The sequence below is a fragment of the Sarcophilus harrisii genome, chromosome 3 (genome assembly GCF_902635505.1).
Source record: "Sarcophilus harrisii chromosome 3, mSarHar1.11, whole genome shotgun sequence".
Lineage (NCBI taxonomy): Eukaryota > Metazoa > Chordata > Mammalia > Dasyuromorphia > Dasyuridae > Sarcophilus > Sarcophilus harrisii.
In genome coordinates, this window is record NC_045428.1 from 521,992,723 (window position 1) to 522,016,052 (window position 23,330).

General features: G+C 32.9%; 1 protein-coding gene across 1 annotated transcript in view; it reads right to left on the reverse strand.

The window, feature by feature from the left end:
* Positions 1-23,330, reverse strand: part of KPNA3 (karyopherin subunit alpha 3) — a 112,916-nt gene that overhangs the window by 31,388 nt on the left and 58,198 nt on the right. Inside the window, exon 2 of the mRNA XM_031961951.1 lies at positions 8,004-8,048. Within this exon, the coding sequence (XP_031817811.1) occupies positions 8,004-8,048 (45 nt within the window). The remainder of the gene's footprint in view (positions 1-8,003; positions 8,049-23,330) is intronic.

Below are 23,330 nucleotides of genomic sequence, written 5' to 3' on the forward strand. Positions count from 1 at the left end.
CTTTAAACATCATAAAAAAATAATTCAAAGAGCAATGTACTATTAAGAGCATTTGGTATGATAAAGTCTCAATCAATTTCTCTTAAATGTATATTGCCTTGCAGTTGCCTACACAGAAGTCCATTAACTACTTTTCTACCTGCTCAATAAAAATCTTCAACATGGTATCTCAATGGTATTGATTATGAACCAGGAGACTGGACTTGTGGGGGAGAATCTGGATTTGATTCCTGATCTGTTTGCAAACTATTCTTCATGATCTCAACAAGCCATTTACCTCATCTAAATGGAGGTTGGGTTAGATGATCTTGTAAGGTTTCCCTCTATTTCTACATCTAAATCCAATAATCCTACGACTAGTGTTAGCATAGATATCTGTGAAACTCAATTTACAAATAATGACTATCAAGAATGCTAAAAGCTCTTGGAAGCTAAGGCTCCAGAGGAGGAAAGCTAAGAAAAATAATGAAGATATCTGGGGATATATTGAGGAAAACTGAAGGACAAAAAAGAAGAAGAGAAAAAAAAAAAAAAAAAAAAAAAAAGGATAGGACCACTTTTAATAACTAACAATGGAGAAAAGGTAGAAAGCTTCTTGACTTCTAATTTGTTTCCATTTTCTCTATCAAGGAGAACAATGTTTAGATTAGAAAGGCTAGAAAAAATTACTCTTATGGAGTAGGCACCCAAGATAAGTAGAAAATGTGTCCTTGATGAGTTCAAGACACAAAGTTATGATGAACTACATGAGCACTGGATACCTTCTTATAGAGAGCTGACCAATGGCAAGTCCTATTGTTTCTTTGTAATAGCTCTCATATATGTGCTCCCCCCTCCCCTAACACCAACATCATCCTGGTGCAGACCCTGTTGTGCTTACATTATTACCAAAGTCTCCTGCTCACTCCTTGCCTCAAAAGTTTCTCCCTACTAATCTATCTTCCCACATTCAACTGGCAAAACTGTTCTGCTTCAAACTCAGATCTGACTATTTCATGTATATTTTTACCTCTTATTTTATATATTCATTTGGTTATTATTTAATGGTAAGCTTATGGTTTGTGAACACCTGGGAAAATGGTAATCACAAAGTAACAGCATTCTTATCAAGAAAAGGACAACTTCATTTGGGGGAGAGCAGTTAGATTATGAAAAAAAAAAACCAAACAAAAAAACAACTCCATATTAGATTTCAGCCAAGATTTCAACAAAGGAAGAAGTTAAGTAGCTGAGTGGTACAAAAGAAAAGTTTAGGACCCAGAGTCAGGAAGTCCTGAATTCAAACGCACCCTTCATCTACTTGCTAGCTGTGTTATCCTGAGCAAGTCACATAACCATTGCCTTTCTTGAGAACAATAACATCCTGGGGATTATTACTATGCTAAGGATGATCATAGCAGGGTTTTTGTGAAGATCAAAATAAGTTAATACATATTTTACAAATATTAAAGTGATTTATAAATGCTAGCTATTATTACTAAAATTTTTCATACTATTGTTACAGATAAGAAGGAGAGATTTGGGCTATACAGTCAGCTGAATCAAAAACTAGTTGAATGGAAAAACCTGGATTCTTTAGTGGAATATCCTAAAGATATGATCTTGACCCTCTTTTGGTCAATATTAAAAGCACAAGTGCCAGGCTTATTATGAATAAATATGGCATGAAACAAGGTTATAGTGATAGAGCAAATCAAGCAAAAAAACAAACAAACAAAAAACACTTAACTGGGATAAATGTAAAATAATACACTCGGACTCAGAAAATATGGTACACAAATATAGGATAGGAAAAGTGTGACTATACCACAATTTGTGCATATAAGCAAAATGCTATCTTAGACTATATTAAAAGATGTATAGTTCCCAGAATGAGGGAAAAGATATCACTATTGCACTCTGTTCAAGCCATATCACATGTAGTACCCACTTTCAAATTTGGACACTTCCATTTAAAAGGGCATTTGGCTTACTGGAAAGGTGAGAGGTCTGGAAACCATGAAATAAAAAAAATATATTTAAAGAATTGGGGAACTTCATTAGACACTGGGGAGGAAACATGATGACTATTTTCATGTATTTGCAAAAGGAGGAGACTTTTATTTGGACCTAAGAGGGAACAATTGTGAGGCACAATTGTAAGTTGCAGAAAGGAATATTTTTTATTGTTTTAACAGTTAAAAAACTTCCTAACATAAAGTGTAATAGATTGTCAAAAGAAGGAATGGAGCCCTATTAGTATAGCTCTTCAAATGAATGCTGCATGACCACCCCTCAATAATATTATTAAGACAATTACTATTTAGGTAACTAAACTAAATAATATATAGGAAATTTCTTCTAATTCTAAAAGCCTGTGATCTTACTACGCATTTTGCATTGAAGTTACTATAAAAAATAGCTTTCTCTCTTTTTAGTCTTAAAAACATATGTTAAGATAATCCCTGTATTATGTTTTAGGCTGTTTGCCTATCTAGTTTACAACATTTAGGAGATTTCATCTTATTTTCCTTGACCAGGTAATTTTTTGAAAGAACTCTGACATGAGCGCCTTAATTTGTCAATAATCTCCCCTTTGTTTTTAACACCTGGTCTTCTTTGTCCTTTGTCCACACATCTATCCTGGACCTTCTACTAAGGCATTAAAAAGTGCATCCTTTTTCAGTGGTGCATCAAAAGGCTCCTGGAAATTGTCATAAAGCATATTTCCATAAGACATATCCTAATTTCCCATAACAACAATGACATATTTGGCGTTTCATTTATAATCAAAGACTTGTTATCAAATAAATCATAGTTAGATTATATCTATTAGAAATGTCATTAAAACAAAACACATGACATACATCTATAATCATTTAAAGTAAAATTATGCTGCAAGTCCTAGAATCATTATGTATTACTATTTGCATTGACATACATGGGGGCCAAATATACAAAAGTATATAATAAAAACCACTCAACTATATCATTACTTCAACCTAAAGCTAATATTGCTAGAAGAAACATTAAGAGTCAATAATAATTTAGAAAAGCTTTTGGGAAACAATTTAGATCAGTGGTGTCAAACTCAAATAGAAAGACATACCTGGGAGCTACACCTTAACTTAAGAGAAAACCCCAAGTTAAAATTATATATATATTGTATTTTTATTTATTTTGTTAAAACATTTTTCAATTAAATTTTAATCTAATTCTAATTGTGTTGTGAAGTTTGACACCTCTGACACCTCTGATTTGGGTAGCTCAGGTTTATTAAAAAAAAAAAAAAAAAGCTCAAGGAAGTATGAAGTTTTCTTTCTTAGAGACAATTCAAAATTACTCTGGCTCTCTTTAGAGCTCTGATAAAGGGAGTTGGTAGAAATGTCGTTGTTGATGATGATATCATTATTTCTTCTAGTAAGAAATATTTTTAAAAGTTAGGATTAATATAACACTTGCCCTCCCCTTCAATGTCATTTATCACCTCAGTTCAACCAAAGTTTGAATTGCAGCTACTCAGCTTCAGACCAAAACAATTGTCACCAGAAAACATTTTTAAAAGCCATTAAATTACTCATTTTCACTGCTTTAGGTAGCTCAGCCACTTGTACTTTTCTTAGTCTGGTTAACTTTCCAAAGTAGGCTTGGCAAACACTACATTCATTTAGGGTGATCTGCTCTATGATATTTCCAAAAATTCCCTTAAATTTCTAAAACAGTGTGGAAAAATGCTATTCACTCACTCTCTTGCACCAAAACTTTCCCCTAAAAAATGAAATGAGGTAGGACAGATTTCATTAGGTAATAGTGTCTTCTATAATGTAGCTTAGAAGCAAAAAGCTACAAATAACTATCAAGAAGTTTTCTGGTACACGATACTTTGTCAACAAGCTATCTATGTACCTCATACTTCAGAGGAAGCCAAAAAAGCAATCACGAAGTCATTAACAGACTTTTATAAAGGTGTTTCAAAACATCTAACAGAGAACTGCTAAGAAAGGCATAAAATAAACAAGATCATATCTTCACCCGAGTCAAATAAGCAAGATAAGGGGCCTTAATTATTGAGGGAATGATTGAAACAAAAAAAGTGAAAAATATTATACTTCTTCAGGAATTAAAATTTTTTCTTTATTCATGTTTAGCTTTATTTATAGTTTATCACCTCTCTCCTGTTAGAATGTTTAATGTTAATGTGACCAGTGATTTACTGAGAGGTAATTAATTCCGTTAAATACTCAGAAGTAAATATGTTTATTTAAAATATCTTTTCCTTCTGGACTTTAAAATGATCAGCTCTAGAAAATAGAAATTTGTCCTATACCAAAATATCATTTCCTTTTTTCACCACAATTAAATGTTCTGTTGATCTATATTTAGACAACTGATGTCTCTCATTATTTCTACCTGGCATCTTTCATTATTTCTACTTAACCTCATCTCATTTTTAGATTCCTCAATTGAAGCTAATACTTTTTAGCTAGGACCATTAAACTGGTAAGTCGTCATCTCCCTATGGTACTTCTAAAGAGCAAAATTTCAGATTCCATACTATTTCAAGGTCCAATAAGTTCAAAAACTATTTCTTATTGTTAGTATTCTCCAAACCTCCTATGGCTCCCCTTTCAGCTAAGAATCTAGGCTCAAATTTCACTGAAAAAGTTGAGATCATTACCTGAGAGCTCTTTCTTCCCTTCTCTTCATCTTACAACATTCAAATGTCTTTCTCTATTATTTCCTCCTTTATACAATTCTCATAAAGACAAAAATCTTACACATGCACAAGTGGTCCAATCTAATTTTTCCAAAAGCTTGTTCCCTCTTTATCATCCCCATTCTATCTCTAGCTTTCCCAGTTTACTGGCTGCTTCCTGACATTTAAAAAATGTCTATTCCTCCCTTGATCAATTTATCCCTTCTACTGTCCTACATCTCTATTGTTTTTGTGGCTAAACTTCTTGAAAAAACTACTTATGATAGATGCTCTTCACTTTCTTTTATTAACTCTCTACTATCTGGCTTCCAACCTCACTATTCAACTGAAACTACTATCTTCAAAACATGATCTCTTAATTGTGCCATTTTTCAGTTGATTTCAACTCTCCATGACCCCATTTGGGGTTTTCTTGGTAAAGATGTAGGAGTGACTTTTCATTTCCTTCTCCAGCTTATTTTAAAGATGAGGAACTAAGGCAAAAAAGGTTAAAGGACTTCCCCACAGTCACACAGCTAATAGGTGTCGGAGGCCAATTTGAATTCAGGAAGGTGAGTCTTCCTGACTCCAGGCCCAATGCTCTATCCACTGGACCACCTAGCTTCCCAATCCCAATTTTAATTATCCAAATAAAGAACTTTTTCTTGAGTCTGATCCTTCTTGAACCTCTTTGTAGCTTTTAAAACTGTCAATCATCTACTCTCTTCAGCCTCTTCTCTTTAGGCTTTCACCGCATTACTGTCACTTGGCTCTCATCTGGTGGACTTCTTAGTCTCTCCTTTCCTAGATCTTCATGCAGGTCATGTCCACTAACCAGGTGTGCCACACAGGTTTCTTTCCTGGGCATTATTCTATTTCTCGTTTCATTTGATGATCTTATTAGCACCCATAGAATCAATCATCATCCCTATGTCAAAGATTCTTAAATCTACTAAGCCAAATCAAACTTTTCTCCTGACTTCCAGTCTCCACTCCAATTGCCTACTGGACATCTTAAACTACAAGTTTTGTAGATATCTTGAACTCATCACTGACAAAAAGAAACTACTGATCTTTCCCCTTAAATTTTACCTTCTTCCTAACTGCCCTATTATTGTTGAAAGTGCCACTGTCCTTCCAGGCATTCAGGATTGAAACCTGTGTAATTCTTGACTCTTTGCAGTCCCTCATTGCCATCATCTACATGCGTATCATCTGTTGCCAAGGCCTGTTCATTTAATCTTTGTAACATCTCACATACACCTCTTCTTATCTGGTGCAGATCTTCAACAACTCATTCCTGTGCAACTGTAATAGCCTGGGTCTATTAAGTCTCTCCTCCTTTCAGATCATCCTGCATTTGGCCATGAAAATAATTTTCCTAAAGTGCAGGTCTGATTCTATTCAATAAACCTCAGTGACTCCCTATGACTTCTAAGATCCCAATACAAAATCCTCTCTTTGGCTTTCAAAGACCTTCATCACCTAGTCCCTTCCTACCTTTCCTACAATTTACTCCCCTTCTCCAGTGATACTGATCTCCTTGATGGTCACTATCTCTAGTGACTCTACCAAAAAAGAAGAGGGTAGAAAATGATCAGTATACAGTGAACCTTATATATTAATATTAGTACCAAATTTTATATAAAGATCAGAAAAGCAAAAAGTTATGTAATTTTTAAGTCAAAGATAATTCTGTAGGTAAATTAAAACCATTGTCTTAATAACAATGTAATATTTCAATGGTCAAATGAATGTCAATTAAACTGATTCTTTTCATAGTTCTCTTCTTTTCTGAAGGACAATAAGGAAGACCTAATCCTGAAAGTTCACTGGATTGAGAGCTATTGGATTGACTGCCATACAAAACAGAAGTAATACAGTACTTGATAAACATCACTGAATTGAAATGATTTTCCCAGTCACAACAAGAATATTGCTCATATTTCTCATATATCCCCGAACTACATAACCTGTTGTTACTTGAAAAACTATGAGAAAAAGAAATTAAAAACCAAAAGGCCATATCCCCAGAATACCTTAACAAATATCTAGGCTTTGTTTCTTTAAACTCAAAAAAAAAAAAAAAAAAAAAAAACAGTTTCTTTCTTTATTTTAGCTTAGGCAATTGGGGTTAAATGACTTGCCCAGGATCACACAGCCAGGAAGTGTTAAGTGTCCGAGGCCAGATTTGAACTCAGGTCCTCCTGAGTGCTTTGTCCACTACACCAACTAGCTGCCCCCAGAAACAAAATGTTTTAAAATGAATATTTTAAAGCATATTTTATTTTTTAAAAATGGGGACGAGGGGACATCTAGACTATGTCTTTATGTTCAGATAACCTCTTTAGAAAAGTTTTTAACAAAAAGATAAAGTACTACAGTCTAATTTTTAAATGGTTTCTTGAGGTTTCTCTATTCATTTATCAGCAGATTTTAGAGAACCATTCTAGCTAAAGGGAATAAACATTCAGTCACTCTCAAAGAGTCCAATAATGTAATCAAATCTTCCAGAGTTAATACATATATTAGAAATAGTATATAATATATATACAATAATTCATATTTATATGGACTTTTACACAAGACAAGGGATCTATTATTCCTATTTTACAGAGGAGGAAACAGAGGCTCAGAAAAATTAAGAGTGCCACAGTCATGATGCCAGTAAATGTCAGAAACAAAACCCAAATTCGTGACTCTAATTAGGCCCAGCATCCTTTCTTTTACATCATATTGTCAACATTATCTTTCTAAATTCCCATTTCCAAATTTTCAAAGTCTTGACAAAATCAAGTCTTTATTTCTTCTAAAAGGAGAAATTTTTAAAAGGTAAATGTAAATTGACTGTTGAGAATGGAATAGTCCTAAATAAGGAATCCAGAGACAGGGAGAGATGTAAAGAGTATATATTCTAATTTGCAATAAGAACATACTCTCAAATAGAACTAGTTAAAAATTTTTGTTTTCTCATCTAATAATTGATAGAATTTCTTTCATTATGATGAAAATAAATTTCAGAAATCCTCTCTATTAGAAAGTCAGCAGTAAAAGATAAATCAACAAAAATTCTAAAGACAGTAATGGACAAAACTGGAATAATATGATGTGAACAAACCAAACATACAAATCCTTGTTGAATAAAATATTGTAACAGAGATGCTGAGGGTTCAGAGAAGCATCCATTGCTACTTTCATTAACATTACAGTTTCAGGAGCTCTGCATGATAAAGAATAAAGATTCACCACAGCTTGTCATTCAGATTAAGCATAATTTTAACATTAGAAAAGAAAATTATCATGAATAACAAAATCATAAATCTCTTACCTTACGAAGTTCAATTGTTACTTCATTTCTGTGTCTTCTCATAGTCTAAAAAGATAAAAAATAAATAAATAAATAGCTAAATCTAAAAAGATCAACAAAGTTTATAATGCTGTGTGAAAAAATTTTTCAGACATAGATACTTATAAAAATTAAAGAAAGGTCAAATATTTTTTTAAATTATCATGGCATGTCACTTTTTGCATTCAATTATCTAGAGATGCGACATTATAGGAATTACTAAAAAGGAAAGTCCATGTTTACTGGAATAAAGAAAAAGAAAAATTTGAGAATATGAAACATAATAATGAGAATATGAAAAATAATTATTTAACATAGGGGTTGAAAAATGTAGTTTGTGTGAAAATCGCTTACTTTTCTTGCATATTATATGCACAATGCACATAAACACTATAAATTTGACTCTAAACTTCTAGGGTCTGGCTTTCCATTCTAATCACTTCTTTTGCCACTATTATTGATGCATATTTCCTTTCTATCCTTTTCTGGGTTAACAATCTGTAAATTCTAGAACAAAATAAAAGAAATACCTGGTCTTTCAACTTTTTTAAAAAAACATACACACACCATTTAAAAAGATGATAATCCCATAAAGCTCAATATTTCTTACTGTGGGGAACACTAAATAACCCAAACCAAACATGGTACACAGAAGTTCTTGTTAGACAATACAACTCAAAGCATTAAAGTATCAGTTCTCAAAAGCACTTTAAAGAAGGGAAAAAACCGCAAGTGTGAAGAAACTTCTAGACTTTATCCCTACCCCCAAAAAGATGACAGGATATATTTTTTTAAAAAACAACTATTGATCATGTCTTCGAATAGGCTAAACAAATGTCTAGAAAGATATCCACAATCTAATGTAGGCATTAGAATGGAACTGAAAGATTTTTATTCTATAGTAAATTTCAATTCTATTTTCATACTACTGATTAAAGGATATGATATAATAAACTAACAAGAATATATAATATTAAGCACTTATTTTGTTCCAAGTATTATGCTAAGAAATAAGTCCTGCCTTCAAGAAGTTTAACATTCTAATAAATGAAAAAAATATGAATCAGTACATATGAGATGATTATAGATGAAAGATGATTTTGAAGGGGATGGCCTTAATAGTTGGGGTTTCCCCAAAAAGGTTTCCTGGAGGAGGTAGTGCTTGACTTGAATCTTAAAAAAAACCAGGGATAAAATTCAACAATTGGAAGGGAGAGCACTCTGGGTATGAGGAACACCCAATGGCAAAGGTAAAAATGGGAATTGGAGTGTTATGTTTGATGATTAGCAAATAAATCAATATCACTATGTTGTAGGCTGTGTGGAGGGAAGCAGAATGTAATTAGACTGGAAAAGTAGGAAAGTGATAAAACAAAGAACTTTTTACCTGATCAAAAAAAGAGAGAGCTACTAGATTTTACTGAGTAGAGGTATATGATTTCACATTTTAGGAAAATCTCTGGTAGTTGTGTGACAGATGGGCTTGAAATGGAGAGTTGACTCAGGAAAAATATTTAGAAGGCCATTGTATTTATCCAGAAAGAAGTATTAAAGACTGAAACTAGGGTGAATGTAGAGAAGGCAATGTATTTGAGAGCTGTTATAAATAAGAAATGACAAGATTTATCAATAGAATGGATACATGGGGAAGAGTGAGGATAATTCTGAGGTTATAAGAGTATGGTGTCTTTAAAAAAGTTTTTTATTATAGCTTTTTATTTACAAGATATGTGCATGAGTAATTTTTCAGCATTGACAATTGCAAAACCTTTTGTTCCAATTTTTCCCCTCCTCCCCCAGATGGCAAGTTGACCAATACATGTTAAGTATGTTAAACTATATGTTAAATAAAATATATGTATACATGTCCATACAGTTATTTTGCTGTACAAAAAGAATAGAACTTTGAAATAGTATACAACTAACCTGTAAAGGAAATCAAAAATACAAGCAGACCAAAACAGAGGGATTGGGAATTCTATGTAGTGGTTCAAAGTATGATGTTTTTAATAACAGAGAAGTTGGGAAGTGAGGGTTTGGCAGAGAAAAATATAATCTGACCAGGATGAGATAAACAGATTTGGTAATAATTAGATAAATTGAAAATAACTGACACTGTGAGAATTAGTGCCATCATCAAGTGAGAGAAAAGAAGAGAGAGAGGAGTGCTTGGGAAAGAACCCTGGGAGATAATCACAATTGTTAGGTGATAAGAGAAAAGTGCTACCTTGCTCCTTCAACAAGGTATTTCATACATATATCTCAAAATTAAACAACATTTCCTGAAAGACAATAGAGGCAGCTTTATTCAATGACTCCCATCATTAATGTCATATGCTTGCCAAAGAAGGTAATCACTGTCATGGAGAAGGCCTAGAACAAAATTCAAGCTGAAAAGGGACTTCCTACAGAAGATACATCCATTTGTAGACCACACTGTACTGAATACATCAAGTCCTCCAAGCAGAGTCCCCTGAATGAGACTGATGACCATGCTAAAGAATTTGACCTAATCACAGAGGGGAAAAACCAAGCAGATGAAGAATGCTTAATGTTCAGACAATAATCTCTAGTTGGAAGGAAAATCTGGGAATTTAAACAGAATTTCTCATTACTGGAAGTCCTCTAGCAAACACTATTTAGGGACAATATATAAAGAGTTCTTGTTTGGGTACAGGCTGATCTTATGTGATCTCCAATATTTCTGTAATTAATGCAATGAAAAATAAAAGAATAATTGAAATCATTAATAAACTCAATTTAAAAAATTAAAACACACTTACATACACCATGGATAGACATAGACATGTACAAAATTAGAACAAGAGGAAGAGCGTCGAGTAGATTTCCTTTAACAAATTCTAACAAAGTTATTTTATTGATTCTCATATCTCCCTACCAAAAAAAACAAAACAAAACCAAAAAAAAAAAAAAACCAAAAACACAAAGGTTTGTTTTGTTTTTTAGTACCAATAGTCTTGGTGATACTTTATTGGCCATAAATCACAGAATACTAATAGTCTACTGAATTGTGAAAACTGAACATGGAGGACATAGGAAGACTACTATACTATAAGTAAGGAATAAGGAAAGAATAAAATATTTATTTCATTAACGAAATGTATAAGAAGAAGGAAAAAAGGATTGGTCTTATGGCCAAAAGAAAAGAAAAGAAAAAAACAATAACTAGTTGACAATTTATGGGCTCTAACACTATCAAAACAAATCCAGCGCCTAAGATTGATCACTTGTGGTGAACTTACAGGAATAAAGACAAGAGTTCAATCAAGTAGCAAGTATTTAATTAAGTACCTACTATGTGCCTGAAGGAGTACAAGGGCCACAGATACAAGTATAAAGAATGAAACAGTAATTCCTACCAGTAGTCGTGAACTTTCATTGTAAGGAGGGAAATAATACTGACCTTGCCCACCCTCCCTCCCCTAAATCCAATTCACTAGTATGGCAAGGCACAACAAAGAAAAATGCATTCTAGGGATGGGAAACAGGCAGTGTAAAGGCATGGAGAAGGGATATGGAACAGCATGTGTAAACAATATAGAAAAGTCCAATTTAATTGGATTGAAGAGTCTGGTAGGGGAGTAAAGTTTAAAGAGGTTGGAAAGACAGGCTGGAGCTTCGTAGTATAGGACTTTAAGAGCTAAATAGAGGAACTCAGCAGCAATAAGAAGTTACAAGAGTGCTTGAACAGATGATCATGTAGCCAGGTCTGTGCTTAAAGAAATAACTGCACAGGATGAACAAACAAGGATAAACTTGGATCTTACACAGATAGAGGGGATAATGACAAAATCATAGGTACATCTGAAGATGGTAATGATGCCAATCTAAATTCATAATACTTATATCTAAATATCTCCAAACTGCTATTAAATAATGATTTCTTTTTCCAATCTTTTACTATCTTAACTTTATTTTTAAAATCCATATGTATACATACATACATACAAGGGTCTATTCTTCATTTTTCTATTTCATTCCACAAATCTACTTTTTCTTTACTATCAGAGCATTTTAATATTTGCTGTTTTACAAATCATAAAATATGGTGTCCCCATTCAATTTTTGTCACAGATATCTCTGAAATTCTTACTTGTTTGCTTTTCCCCATATAAATTGAATTCATCTTTGTCTTATGTCTAACACCATAAAATATACTCCTGTTCTGTTGACTGGTATTTATTTCACTAAGTGAAGTCCACCTTGTTATATCTATGTTTTCTGGCTTCATTTCCAGTTAAGAAACAGGCACATAAGACAATGAGCTTGGCAGTTATTTAGAAAGATATGGATTTAAATCCCACTTCAGATAATTATTAGTTAATGACCTTGTACAAATCACTTAAACCTCTGTATGCCTCAGTCTGCTCACCTATAAAAATGAGGGGAGTTGGATATGATAGTCTCTAAGGCCCCTTCCAACTCTAAATGTAATTCTAATGAAAATGTCAATACAATTGAGGTTTAGTTTCTCCAAAAGTATATAAACATCGGCCACTATACAAAACCCATATTCAGAGTGTCAGTGTTTTAAATTAATGTCTTAAGGACATTCCATCACTTATTATTTATTAAGTACCTACTTTTGTTCTAAGTGCTGGAAATATAAAGAAAGGCAAAAACAAAACAAAAAACCCTCACAAAATAATATTTTCTGCTTTCAAGGAATTCACAGTCTAATGGGGAGACAATATACAAACAACGAGAGAGAGAAAGAGATACAGAGACAGAGAGAGAATGATAATTGGAGTAACCCAAGAAGGAGGACACTAAGAGTAAAGAGGATTAGCAAAGACTTCATATATGTATGTATGTAGCCTGAAGGAAACCTTGTCTTGTTCAAGGAACAGTGAGGACAGTTTTACTGGGTTGCAGAGTATGTGAAGGGAAGTAAAGTGTAAAAAAAAAAATTGAAAAAGGTAGGAAAGGGGCAGTATATGAAGGACTCAACATCAAACAAGGTATTTTATATTTGATCCTAGAGTTCCTGGAGTAGGGGAGGTGACAGGGAAGGGCAATTTTATCAAACTAGCTTTTAAGGAAAATTATTCTAACAACTGGCTGGAGGGAATGGATACAATCTAAGAACTAGGAATGTTTCATATTCTCAGATCCCTTTTCTACTAGTCTATAACTATCACTGCAGAAGTAAAGGAAGAGTATAAAAGTTTAAGGACCATTTGTCATTTTAATCAAGCTCAATTAGGACTACTGCAAATATCTAACACATACACACACACATTTCACATATCATATATTTATATAATTACATATATACACATATGCACACATATTTATATGTATGTATGTATGTATTTACCTATGTATGCATTCACTTTATGCATCGATTATGCATACACACTAACAACTAACTTGCCAGTAATGAACTCAGACAGCCAACAGGGTCACAAAGCCTCTCACTTGGCCCTCATTAGAAGCCTTTCCAGTAAGGGCAACCTGCCAAAATCTGTACTTCATTGGCATAAACTTCAAAGGATCCAGGGTCAACTCCCTATCATGATGAGGGAATGAATTAGAAGCTTTAACCAAGTCATTCATAAAAATGTAGTCACAACAGAGACAAGAAGAGTTCCAATAGAAATCTTTAATCAAAACTCTATGGATCTAGTCATTCAAACCAATTTCAAATAAAACCAAGTATACTGTGATTCCAGACCATATCCAAATATATTTTTGAGAAAGATTTTTGAAATGTCTCTTAAAATCCAGGTAAATTCTCCTATATCAGTTTAATAATGTCAAAAAAGGAAGAGGTTAGTTTGAAATATTTATCCCTTAAAAATCCAGGTAATTTCTTTTGTGCATTATTGAAGTCAAGCTCAATATTGTAGTTTGAAGACTATTCTTTTTCAGGTTACCAAGTTATTAAGTATTAGAAATGTGATTTGAACTCAGATTTTCCTGATTTTTTTTCTAGTGGTGTACTATGGGGCTTCATGGGTTTAACTCCTTCAAACATTTGCTAACTTCAGTAGTATGCATATCCCATTAAATTAAGTGGAAAAAGAAAGAAAATTTTGTGATGATATGTAGACTGCACTGCACTAAGTAAACTAACAAAAAGTTTTTAAACCAGTTTCACAGTTAATTGAATTGATCAAACTCATCACTTCCAACTAAGGGATCAGTGGTTTCCCTAGTGTCCATATGTAGTACTCCTTGAACCCCATACTTAGTGTAGCACAACACATTTGGTCAATTGTCAAAGGTGTTAAATTTTTTACTGCTATGCCAGAGATTACTAGAAAACAAACTATGTATAGGAATTGAGGTTACCAGCATATTTGTTGAAACTTTTAGCATTTTTCTTCTTTATTCAAAATAATCTCTCCTACAGCTCTCATAGAAACTTAAAAATACCAGACAGTGCTTTTTGTTTTGAATCTGAGTTTTCACCCTTAATGTCATGTCAAAACTTCTCCATACAATTCTAGAACCTGCATTTGGTATCCTGTTCCCTTAAAAACTTCTTTACCACTCTATGTATGTTCTTGCCTGTAACGGGCTGAGGCTTGAGTTGATGCACTGAGGTCCCAAGCACGTGAGGCTAAATAGTAATTGGGCTATACTCTATTAATATACATGATTGGATAAAGAATAGTCTCTGCCCACTCTCTGGGCAAGTCCTGATGTGTTGTACAGGAAATGACGATTTTGGTGGGTGGAGGCAGAGAGAGAGACGGGAAGAGAAGCTGGGAGAGATTGGCCTGGGTTCCATGCTTGTTAGCTGCTGGTCGTGTGGCTGTTGGTCTAGCTAGCTTCTTAACTGAGTTGCACACATTGCTATCGCCCCACCTCCGATCTTTCTTCACTGAGAATAAAGATTGATGATTCTCCCCTAACCTGAATTCCTGACTCTGGCTGATTTTAAAATACCTGGTATTCACACTTGCCTATCAGTTATTGTCTCTTACTCTTAAATTTCCTCTCACCTGTCATTTAAAAGTTTTTAATTTTAAATTTCTAATTGATAAGGAAAAGAATTGCTGGGTATATTCTAATATTAAGTCTCACAACTCTCAGAAGAAGAAATTGAAACTATTTCTGGCCATATGAAAAGATGCTCCAAATCATTATTAATCAGAGAAATGCAAATTAAGATAACTCTGAGATACCACTATATACCTGTCAGACTGGCTAGAATGACAGGGAAAGATAATGCGGAATGTTGGAGGGGATGTGACAGGAACACAGTTACATTGTTGGTGGAACTGTGAATACATCCAACCATTCTGGAGAGCGATTTGGAACTGTGCTCAAAAAGTTATCAAACTGTGCATACCCTTTGTTCCAGCAGTGTTTCTACTGGGCTTATATCCCAAGGAGATACTAAAGAAGGGAAAGGGACTTGTATGTGCAAGAATGTTTGTGGCAGCCCTCTTTATAGTGGCCAGAAACTGGAAACTGAGTAGATGCCCATCAATTGAAGAATGGCTGAATAAATTGTGGTATATGAATATTATGGAATATTATTATTCTGTAAGAAATGACCAGCAGGATGATTTCAGAAAGGCCTGGAGAGACTTACACGAACTGATGTTGAGTGAAATGAGCAGGACCATGAGATCATTGTATACTTCAACAACAATACTATATGATGATCAGTTCTGATAGACCTGGCCATCTTCAGCAATGAGATGAACCAAATCAGTTCCAATGGAGCAGTAATGAACTGAACCAGCTACACCCAGTGAAAGAACTCTGGGAGGTGACTAAGAACCATTACATTGAATTCCCAATCCCTGTATTTTTGCCCGCCTGCATTTTTTGATTTCCTTCACAGGCTAATTGTACAATATTTCAGAGTCTGATTCTTTTTGTACAGCAAAATAATGGTTTGGACATGTATACTTATTTTGTATTTAATTTATACTTTAATATATTTAACATGTATTGGTCATCCTGCCATCTAAGGGAAGGGGTGGGGGAAAGAAGGGGAAAAATTGGAACAAAAGGTTGGCAATTGTCAATGCTGTAAAATTACCCATGCATATAACTTATAAATAAAGCTATTAAAAATTAAAAAAAAAAAGAAAAATAATATTGTCTCAGCTTTAGGAAAACAATTTTCAAAAAGTTAAAAGAACACAGAAATCACATGGTCTGACAGACTAGAGAATAATTCTGATAAAAGTTGCAAATTATTCCTTTGAGGAAGTAATCATAAAAAGATCAATTTAGCAACAAAGAGAGTTCTCAGGTAATCTCAAATTTTAAAATATTACATTCAAAATATGAAATCAAGGATTAATATAGAAGAGTGGTACAGCCCAACAAAGTGTTACAGTTAAGAAGATAATATGCAAAAAAAAAAAACAAAAACAAAAAACGCCCCCCAAATATTAAGGACAACAAAATAAGGCCTTAAAAAAACCTTAAGCTGGGAGCAAAATTGTAGGATTCAAATTCTAGAACTGAAAGGGCTTCTGAACTCAAAGTCCTTCATTTTACAAATGAGACAATTGGAGCCTAGAGAGGTCAAGTGATTTTCCCATTATCACCAAAATAGTAAACATCTGTGTCAGGACTGATTGATTTTTTGTATTAAAGTTTTTTATTTACAAAACACATATATGGGTAATTTTTCAACATTGACCCTTACAAAACCTTATGTTCCAAATTTTTCCTCACCTTCCCCCCACTCTCTCCCCTAGATGGCAGGTAGTCCAATAATGTTAAATATGTTAAATCCAATATATGAATACATATTTATACAGTTATCTGGCGGTATGTGAAAAATCGGATTAAGAAGGAAAAAAAAACTGAGAAAGAAAACAAAATGCAAGCAAATAACAGAGAGTGAGAATGCTATGTTGTGATCCAGTCAGTCCTCTCTCTGGGTGTAGACGGCTCTCTTCATCATTGAACAACTGGAAGTAGTTTGAATCCTCTCATTGTTGAGGAGAACCATGGCCCTTAGAATTGACCATTGTATAATCTTGTTGTTGTCGTGTATAATTATCTCCTGGTTCTGCTCATTTCACTTAGCATCCATGAATTCATGTAAGTCTCTCCAGACCTCTCTGAAATCATCCTGCTGATCCTTTCTTACAGATCAATAATATTCCATAACATTCATATACCATAATTTATTCAGCCATTCTTTAATTGATGGGCATCCATTCAGTTTCCAATATGACAGGCCAAATGAAAGTAAAATTTCTCAATTTCTATTTTGCTTCTGTCATCTCTATCAAAGAAACTGATCTTCAAAAACTAGAAAGGATGGTAAAAAAAAAAAAAAAAAAAAATTAAGAAGGAATTGAAATCCAGTCAGTATAAATAAGATGGTCTAAGCTGATGTGTTTCATGTCCACTTCTAGAAAAATTCTACAAATGATTAAAAGATGATTTGAGAATATTTAGTAAGGAAATCAAGGCATTGTAGGTTTATCAAGAATTCCAGAATAACCTCACTTACTTTTTCACTAGGTTACTAGATCAGTAGTTTTCTACAGGAATACTATAGATATAGCATACCTGAATTTCAACAAGGTGTTTGGCAAAGTCTGATTTACAGCATTTGGAGTTGGAAGGAATCCTAGAAATCAAAGACCTTCTGTTAAGTCCACATGCCCCATTCTTCAGATTAATACAGTTAGAAAGGAGAAGTGATTACCCAAATATACCTATTATAATTGGTATTTTTAACTCAAATCCTTTTACTTTCTAACCACCATGCTGTCTTTCAGATTCCTGTGGACCAAATGGAACATCTAAATTAAGTACCTAAGTATATTGAGAAAAGGTTGAATGACCAATAATAATGAGTATAATGGAGTCATGTTACTGAAAAAGGGGATCTCCACTGGGCTAATCCAAGAATTGGGCTTCATCCTAGTTACATTTATCATTTTATCAAAAGCAAATTATCAAACCCATAGTCTTGTTGACAGAAAAATAATTTGTAAACAGTAAAGCATTACACAAATTTGAGAGATCAGAAAATCATAAATGGCATGCTTACCAAAATTTACAGATGGCAAGAAGCTGAGAAATATAATATGATGGATAACAGAATCAAGAGTCCCAAAAGATAGTGATAGGCTAAAATAATGGATTCAATCTAAAGAGATGAAAATAAATGAGAATACATTTTTAACAAAATCAATTATGTAAAAGAATGATGGGGGAAATGCTTAGAAAGCAGTTGGGGAAGACAGAGAGGCTGGTACACAAATATATTGCTATGATCTATCCCTGACAGATAAATGTCAAAGTTCATGAACTTAAAAGAAACTGAAAATTATTAACAGTCACATGAAGGATTATTCCATTCTTCCAAATGCTTACTAATCTGAGAAATGAACAATTTAAGTTAACTCTGATTCTGACTTTACAAACTGGTCAAGAGGATAAGACTTTAAAAATAGTCAATACTGAAGGGATTGTTGATGGCATTGATAGGTTCTGTAAATGACTTTGGGTATACCAAAATATTCATAGAAGCACGATTTTGTTAGCAAACAACTGGCAATAAAGTAGGTGCAAATTGAATGGGGAATGGATAAAAAGCTGCATGAATGTAAAAGAATACTATGTAATAAAATAAAAGTAACAGGAATACTGCTCAGTGATTTGTAGAAATCTATCCATATAGGAAGGTAGGAAGCAAAAAGGTTAAGAAAAGTAGGGGGTCAGAGAATTTGAGGGATGAGAGGCCTGACAAAAGGGAGGGCAGATTTGGGGAGACAAAAGTCATAAGCAAAACATTTTTAAAAATGGACAGAGAGAGAGATAAGAGAGAGAGATAAGAGAGAGAGTAGGATAAACAGGGAGGAAATCAGATAGAGAAAATATACAATTGTTAATCATTTCTGTGAAATAATTTTTTAACAGGAAATTTCTTTGATAAAGACTTCATTTCTCAAACATAGAAAAGTGAATCAGATTTATAGAAATAAGAATCATTCCTCAATTAATAAACGGTCAAAGGATATGAACAAGAATTTCCAGAAAAAGTAATCAAAGCTATCAATAGTCATATGAAAAAATGTTCTAAAATCACTACTAATTAGAGAACTGCAAATTAAAACAATTCTGAGCTCACATCAGATTGGCTAATATGACAGAAAAGGAAAATGACAACTGTTGGAGGGGATGTGGGAAAATTAAAACATTAATGCACTATTGTAGACTGATTCAACCATTGTGGAGGGCAGTTTGGAACGATGCCCAAAGGGCTTTAAAACTATGTATAACTTTTGATTAAGCAGCACCACTAAGTCTATATTCCAAAGAGATAAAAAAACAAAAAAGGAAAAGAATTGATGTGTACAAAAATATTTATAGCAGCTCTTTTAATGGTGGCAAAGAATTGGAAATTGAGAGAAAGGTCATTAACTGGGGAATAATTGAACAATTTGCTGTATATGACTGTGATGGAATACTACTGTGCTTTAAGAGTTGACAAGCAGGATGGCTTCAGAAAAACCAGGAAAGACTTACATGAATTGATGATGCAGAGTGAAATGAGTAAAATCAGAAGAACACTGTGCAAAGTAAGAGCAATATTTTATGATGATCTACTAATGAATAGCTCAGTTATTCCCATCAATACAATGATCCAAGACAATTCTGAAGGACTTATGATAAAACATGCTATCTCCAAAGAAAACACTGGGAGAGCCTGAAGGCAGCATGAATATACTTTTCCTGCTTTCTTTATTATTCTTGGGTTTCTTGTGTTTTTCTTCACAGCATGACTTACATGGAAATGTGTTTTGTGTGACTACACTTGTATAATGCATGTCAATTTGCTTGCCTCCTCAATGGGGAAGGAGGGGAGACAAATTTGGAACTCAAAATTGGAGAGGGGAGGAAAGAAGATCAAAATTGTTTTTACACATAATTGGGAAAAAAACAAAAAGTATTTAAAAAATAGGAATATGAAAAAATAGAAAGTCAGAAAACCATAGGGAAGAGTTATATAAATTGAAGCAGAATGAAATAAGAAGCAAAACACACATTAAAAAATAAAAGTCATTATAATAATGTGAATAAAAAGATCACTAAAAGCCAAATGTGGTTCAATGTTAATGACTCATCTTGGCCATAGTTATTAGATGATGCTTTTCTTTAAAGGTGGGGAATAGGGTTAGAATAAGTGAACACTGTTCATTGAAGTCAAAAAGAAATCATGTCCTCTAATAATCAAGTAAAAATGAATTAAGACAATGTTAAGATAGAAAAAATATCCAAAGAATAATTAAAAATCCAATGGTCACAGAATTATCAGAAATAATAAATTTGGTGGGGTTGTAGACTAGTGAAATTTACTTTAAAAAGCAATTTAGCAGTACGCAATAAAATCACAAAACTGAACATCTCTTCATACATACATAATATTCCAATGTTAGAACTTTATTCCTGAAACATCATTATAAGGAAAAAGGAACTTATCTTTATAGAAATATTCATAGCTAGTCTATTATAATAGCAAAAGATTTTCAACTATATATTCAACAATCAGAAAGGCTAAATACACTACAATCTATTAATGTTAGTAAGATCCCATAAAAGATAATAAATATGACACATACATAGAAATATGAAGAGATATATCTAAAGGAATGAAAAATAAATTTTACAGCAAAACTAAATACATTCTGCAAACTATTAACATCAAGGGAAGGAAAACAAGGCCAAAAGTGAATTCCGAAAGTTCTATAAAGGATCATATAAAAATATCATTGGTTTTGCCATTATAAAAACTAGAAGGTCTAATTAAGATCTGACCTCTTTTTCTGAATATTGACTGTTTCTGTTGATAATTAGCCACAAAAATGTTTTTTAAGATGAATATTTGCTAAAATGCAATCTTTTCAAAGAAAAGTTAAACGAATTAGATAGAAATAGATACTACTATAATGGGGGGGGGGGGGAACTTTAATTTCCCTCTTAGAATTAGACAACTCTAACCAAAAAATAAATAAGTTAAGGAAATAAATATAATTTTGGTCAAATCAAATATCATATTTGGAGAGAAGTGAATGGAAATAGAAAGGAATACATCTTTTCCTCAGTGGTACATGGTACTTTTTACAAAGACTGACTATATATTAAGATAAAAATAATTTTTATAGGTAAAGGCAGAAAAACAGAAATATTAAATGTTTCTGTTACAGAGTACAATGCAATAAAAATTATCTTTAATAAGGGGCCAACGAAACATAGGGGAAAAAACTAATTAGAACTAAACAACTAAAAGAATAAATAATGTTTATATATGAAATTATGTATGAAACAAGGGTGCCTACTGTCATCAATATTATTTAATATTGTGTTGGAAATCCTAGCAATAACAATAATAGAAGAAAAAGAAATAGAAGGAAACAAGAAAAAGAAACGAGGTAATCTTTTTTTTTTTTTTTTTTTGGCAGATATTTTGACATACTTGGAAAATTCTTAACATTTAACTAAAAAGTTAACTGAAATAATAATTTCAGCAGAGTAACAGGACATAAGGCAAATACATAAATCACCAGTATTCCTATATATTATCAATAGGATTCTGGAGAAAGAAATAGAAATAGCTAGATATATACCCATTTGAAACAAATCTAGATAGTATAAAATACCTGGGGAAAAAACAAAACAAAACAAAAAAAGCAAAACAAACCCAGGATATCTACGAACGAAACCATAAAAAACTTTGTACACAAATAAAATCAGATTTAGTGAAATATTAAGTAGTCAGGGCCAATATGATAAAAATGACAATTTTACTAAAATTAATCTACATATTCAATGCCATCCCAATGAAATTACTCAACTATTGCTTTACAGAACTAGAAAAAAAAAATAACAAAATGCATTTGGAAAAATAAAAGATCAAGCACATCAAAGGAACTAATGGATAAAAATGTAAATAAAGGATGGAGATTTAGCAGTATCAGATTGTAACATACAACATATGGCAGTAATTATCAAAACTATCTCATAATGGCTAAGAAATAGAAAGGTAGAAATATATAATATATAGCAGCAAATGAATATAGTCATCCCATTTAACAAATGTAAAGACGTTTTGGGATAAGAATTCATTATTTGGTTTAAAAAAAAAATTGTTTGGAAAGCAGTCTGGCAGAGACCAATATCTTACACCCTTTTACCAAGATAAGGTCAAAAATGGATATTTGGTCTACATATAAGGGAAGACATTACAAGAAAATTTAAAATACATGGAATTTAGCTCTCAAGACTTATGGATAGTGGGGCAACATATGAAGAAGCAAGAGAGGGGGAGTGCTGAGGGATGTAAAATGGATAATTTTGAATACATTAAATTTAAAAGTTTTGCCTAAATAAAACAAATGTAGCCAAGATCAAAAGGAAAGCAGAAAATTGAGGATGGGGGGGAATTTTATATAGTTCCTCAAGTAAATTTTTATCACATACAGAGATGTCAAATTATAATAATGTGAGTCATTCCCCAATAGAAAAATGGGCCAAGTATATAAAGTCAGTCTTTCAATAAAGAAATCAAAACAATTTACAGTAATATGAAAAAAAGTTCAAAATCATTAATGACTAAAAAATGCAAATTAAAACAACTTTGAGACATCATATTACACCTATCAGATTGGCTAAAATGATAGAAGGGGAAAGAGACAAATGTAGGAGAGGATGCAGAAAAACTGGGACCCTAATTCTTTGCTGGTGGATCTGTAAGCTGATCCAACCATTATGAAGAGAGATATGGAATTTTGCAAGGATAATCCCCACTTTGGAGTCTTCTCTTATCAAATTCAACTAGTTTTGCAGTCTATCTAAAACATACTCTTTACTTTCCAGCCATTATGCCTTTCCTCCTCCATCTCTCTGCCTACCAACTACAAGTTCTAGCTAGCCTTTCAAAAATGCTTCAAAGTTTGCCAAGTGCTTTACATGTTATCTCACAAAAGAGATAACAGCCACAGATAATAGCTACAACAACCCTGTGAGTTAAGTACTATTACTAATACTCTTATTTTACAGAAGAAGAAATTGAGGTTGAAGTTAAATCATTTGTCCAGGGTAACATCTAGTCAGTATCTATGGCAGAATTTGAACTCGGGTCTTCTTGACTCCAGCATTCTTTATCCTATTCCTCTCTTAAGGAAACTCCTTAAATATTCAGCCATATTCTAAATCTTCTGTAAAGCCTTCATTTAGTATTACCATTTATTACATCACACTATTTGATATTTTTTCACATATATATGTCTTATCCTCACAACTAGATTACATATTCCTTGAGAATTGGGTACTTATTTCACACTTCTT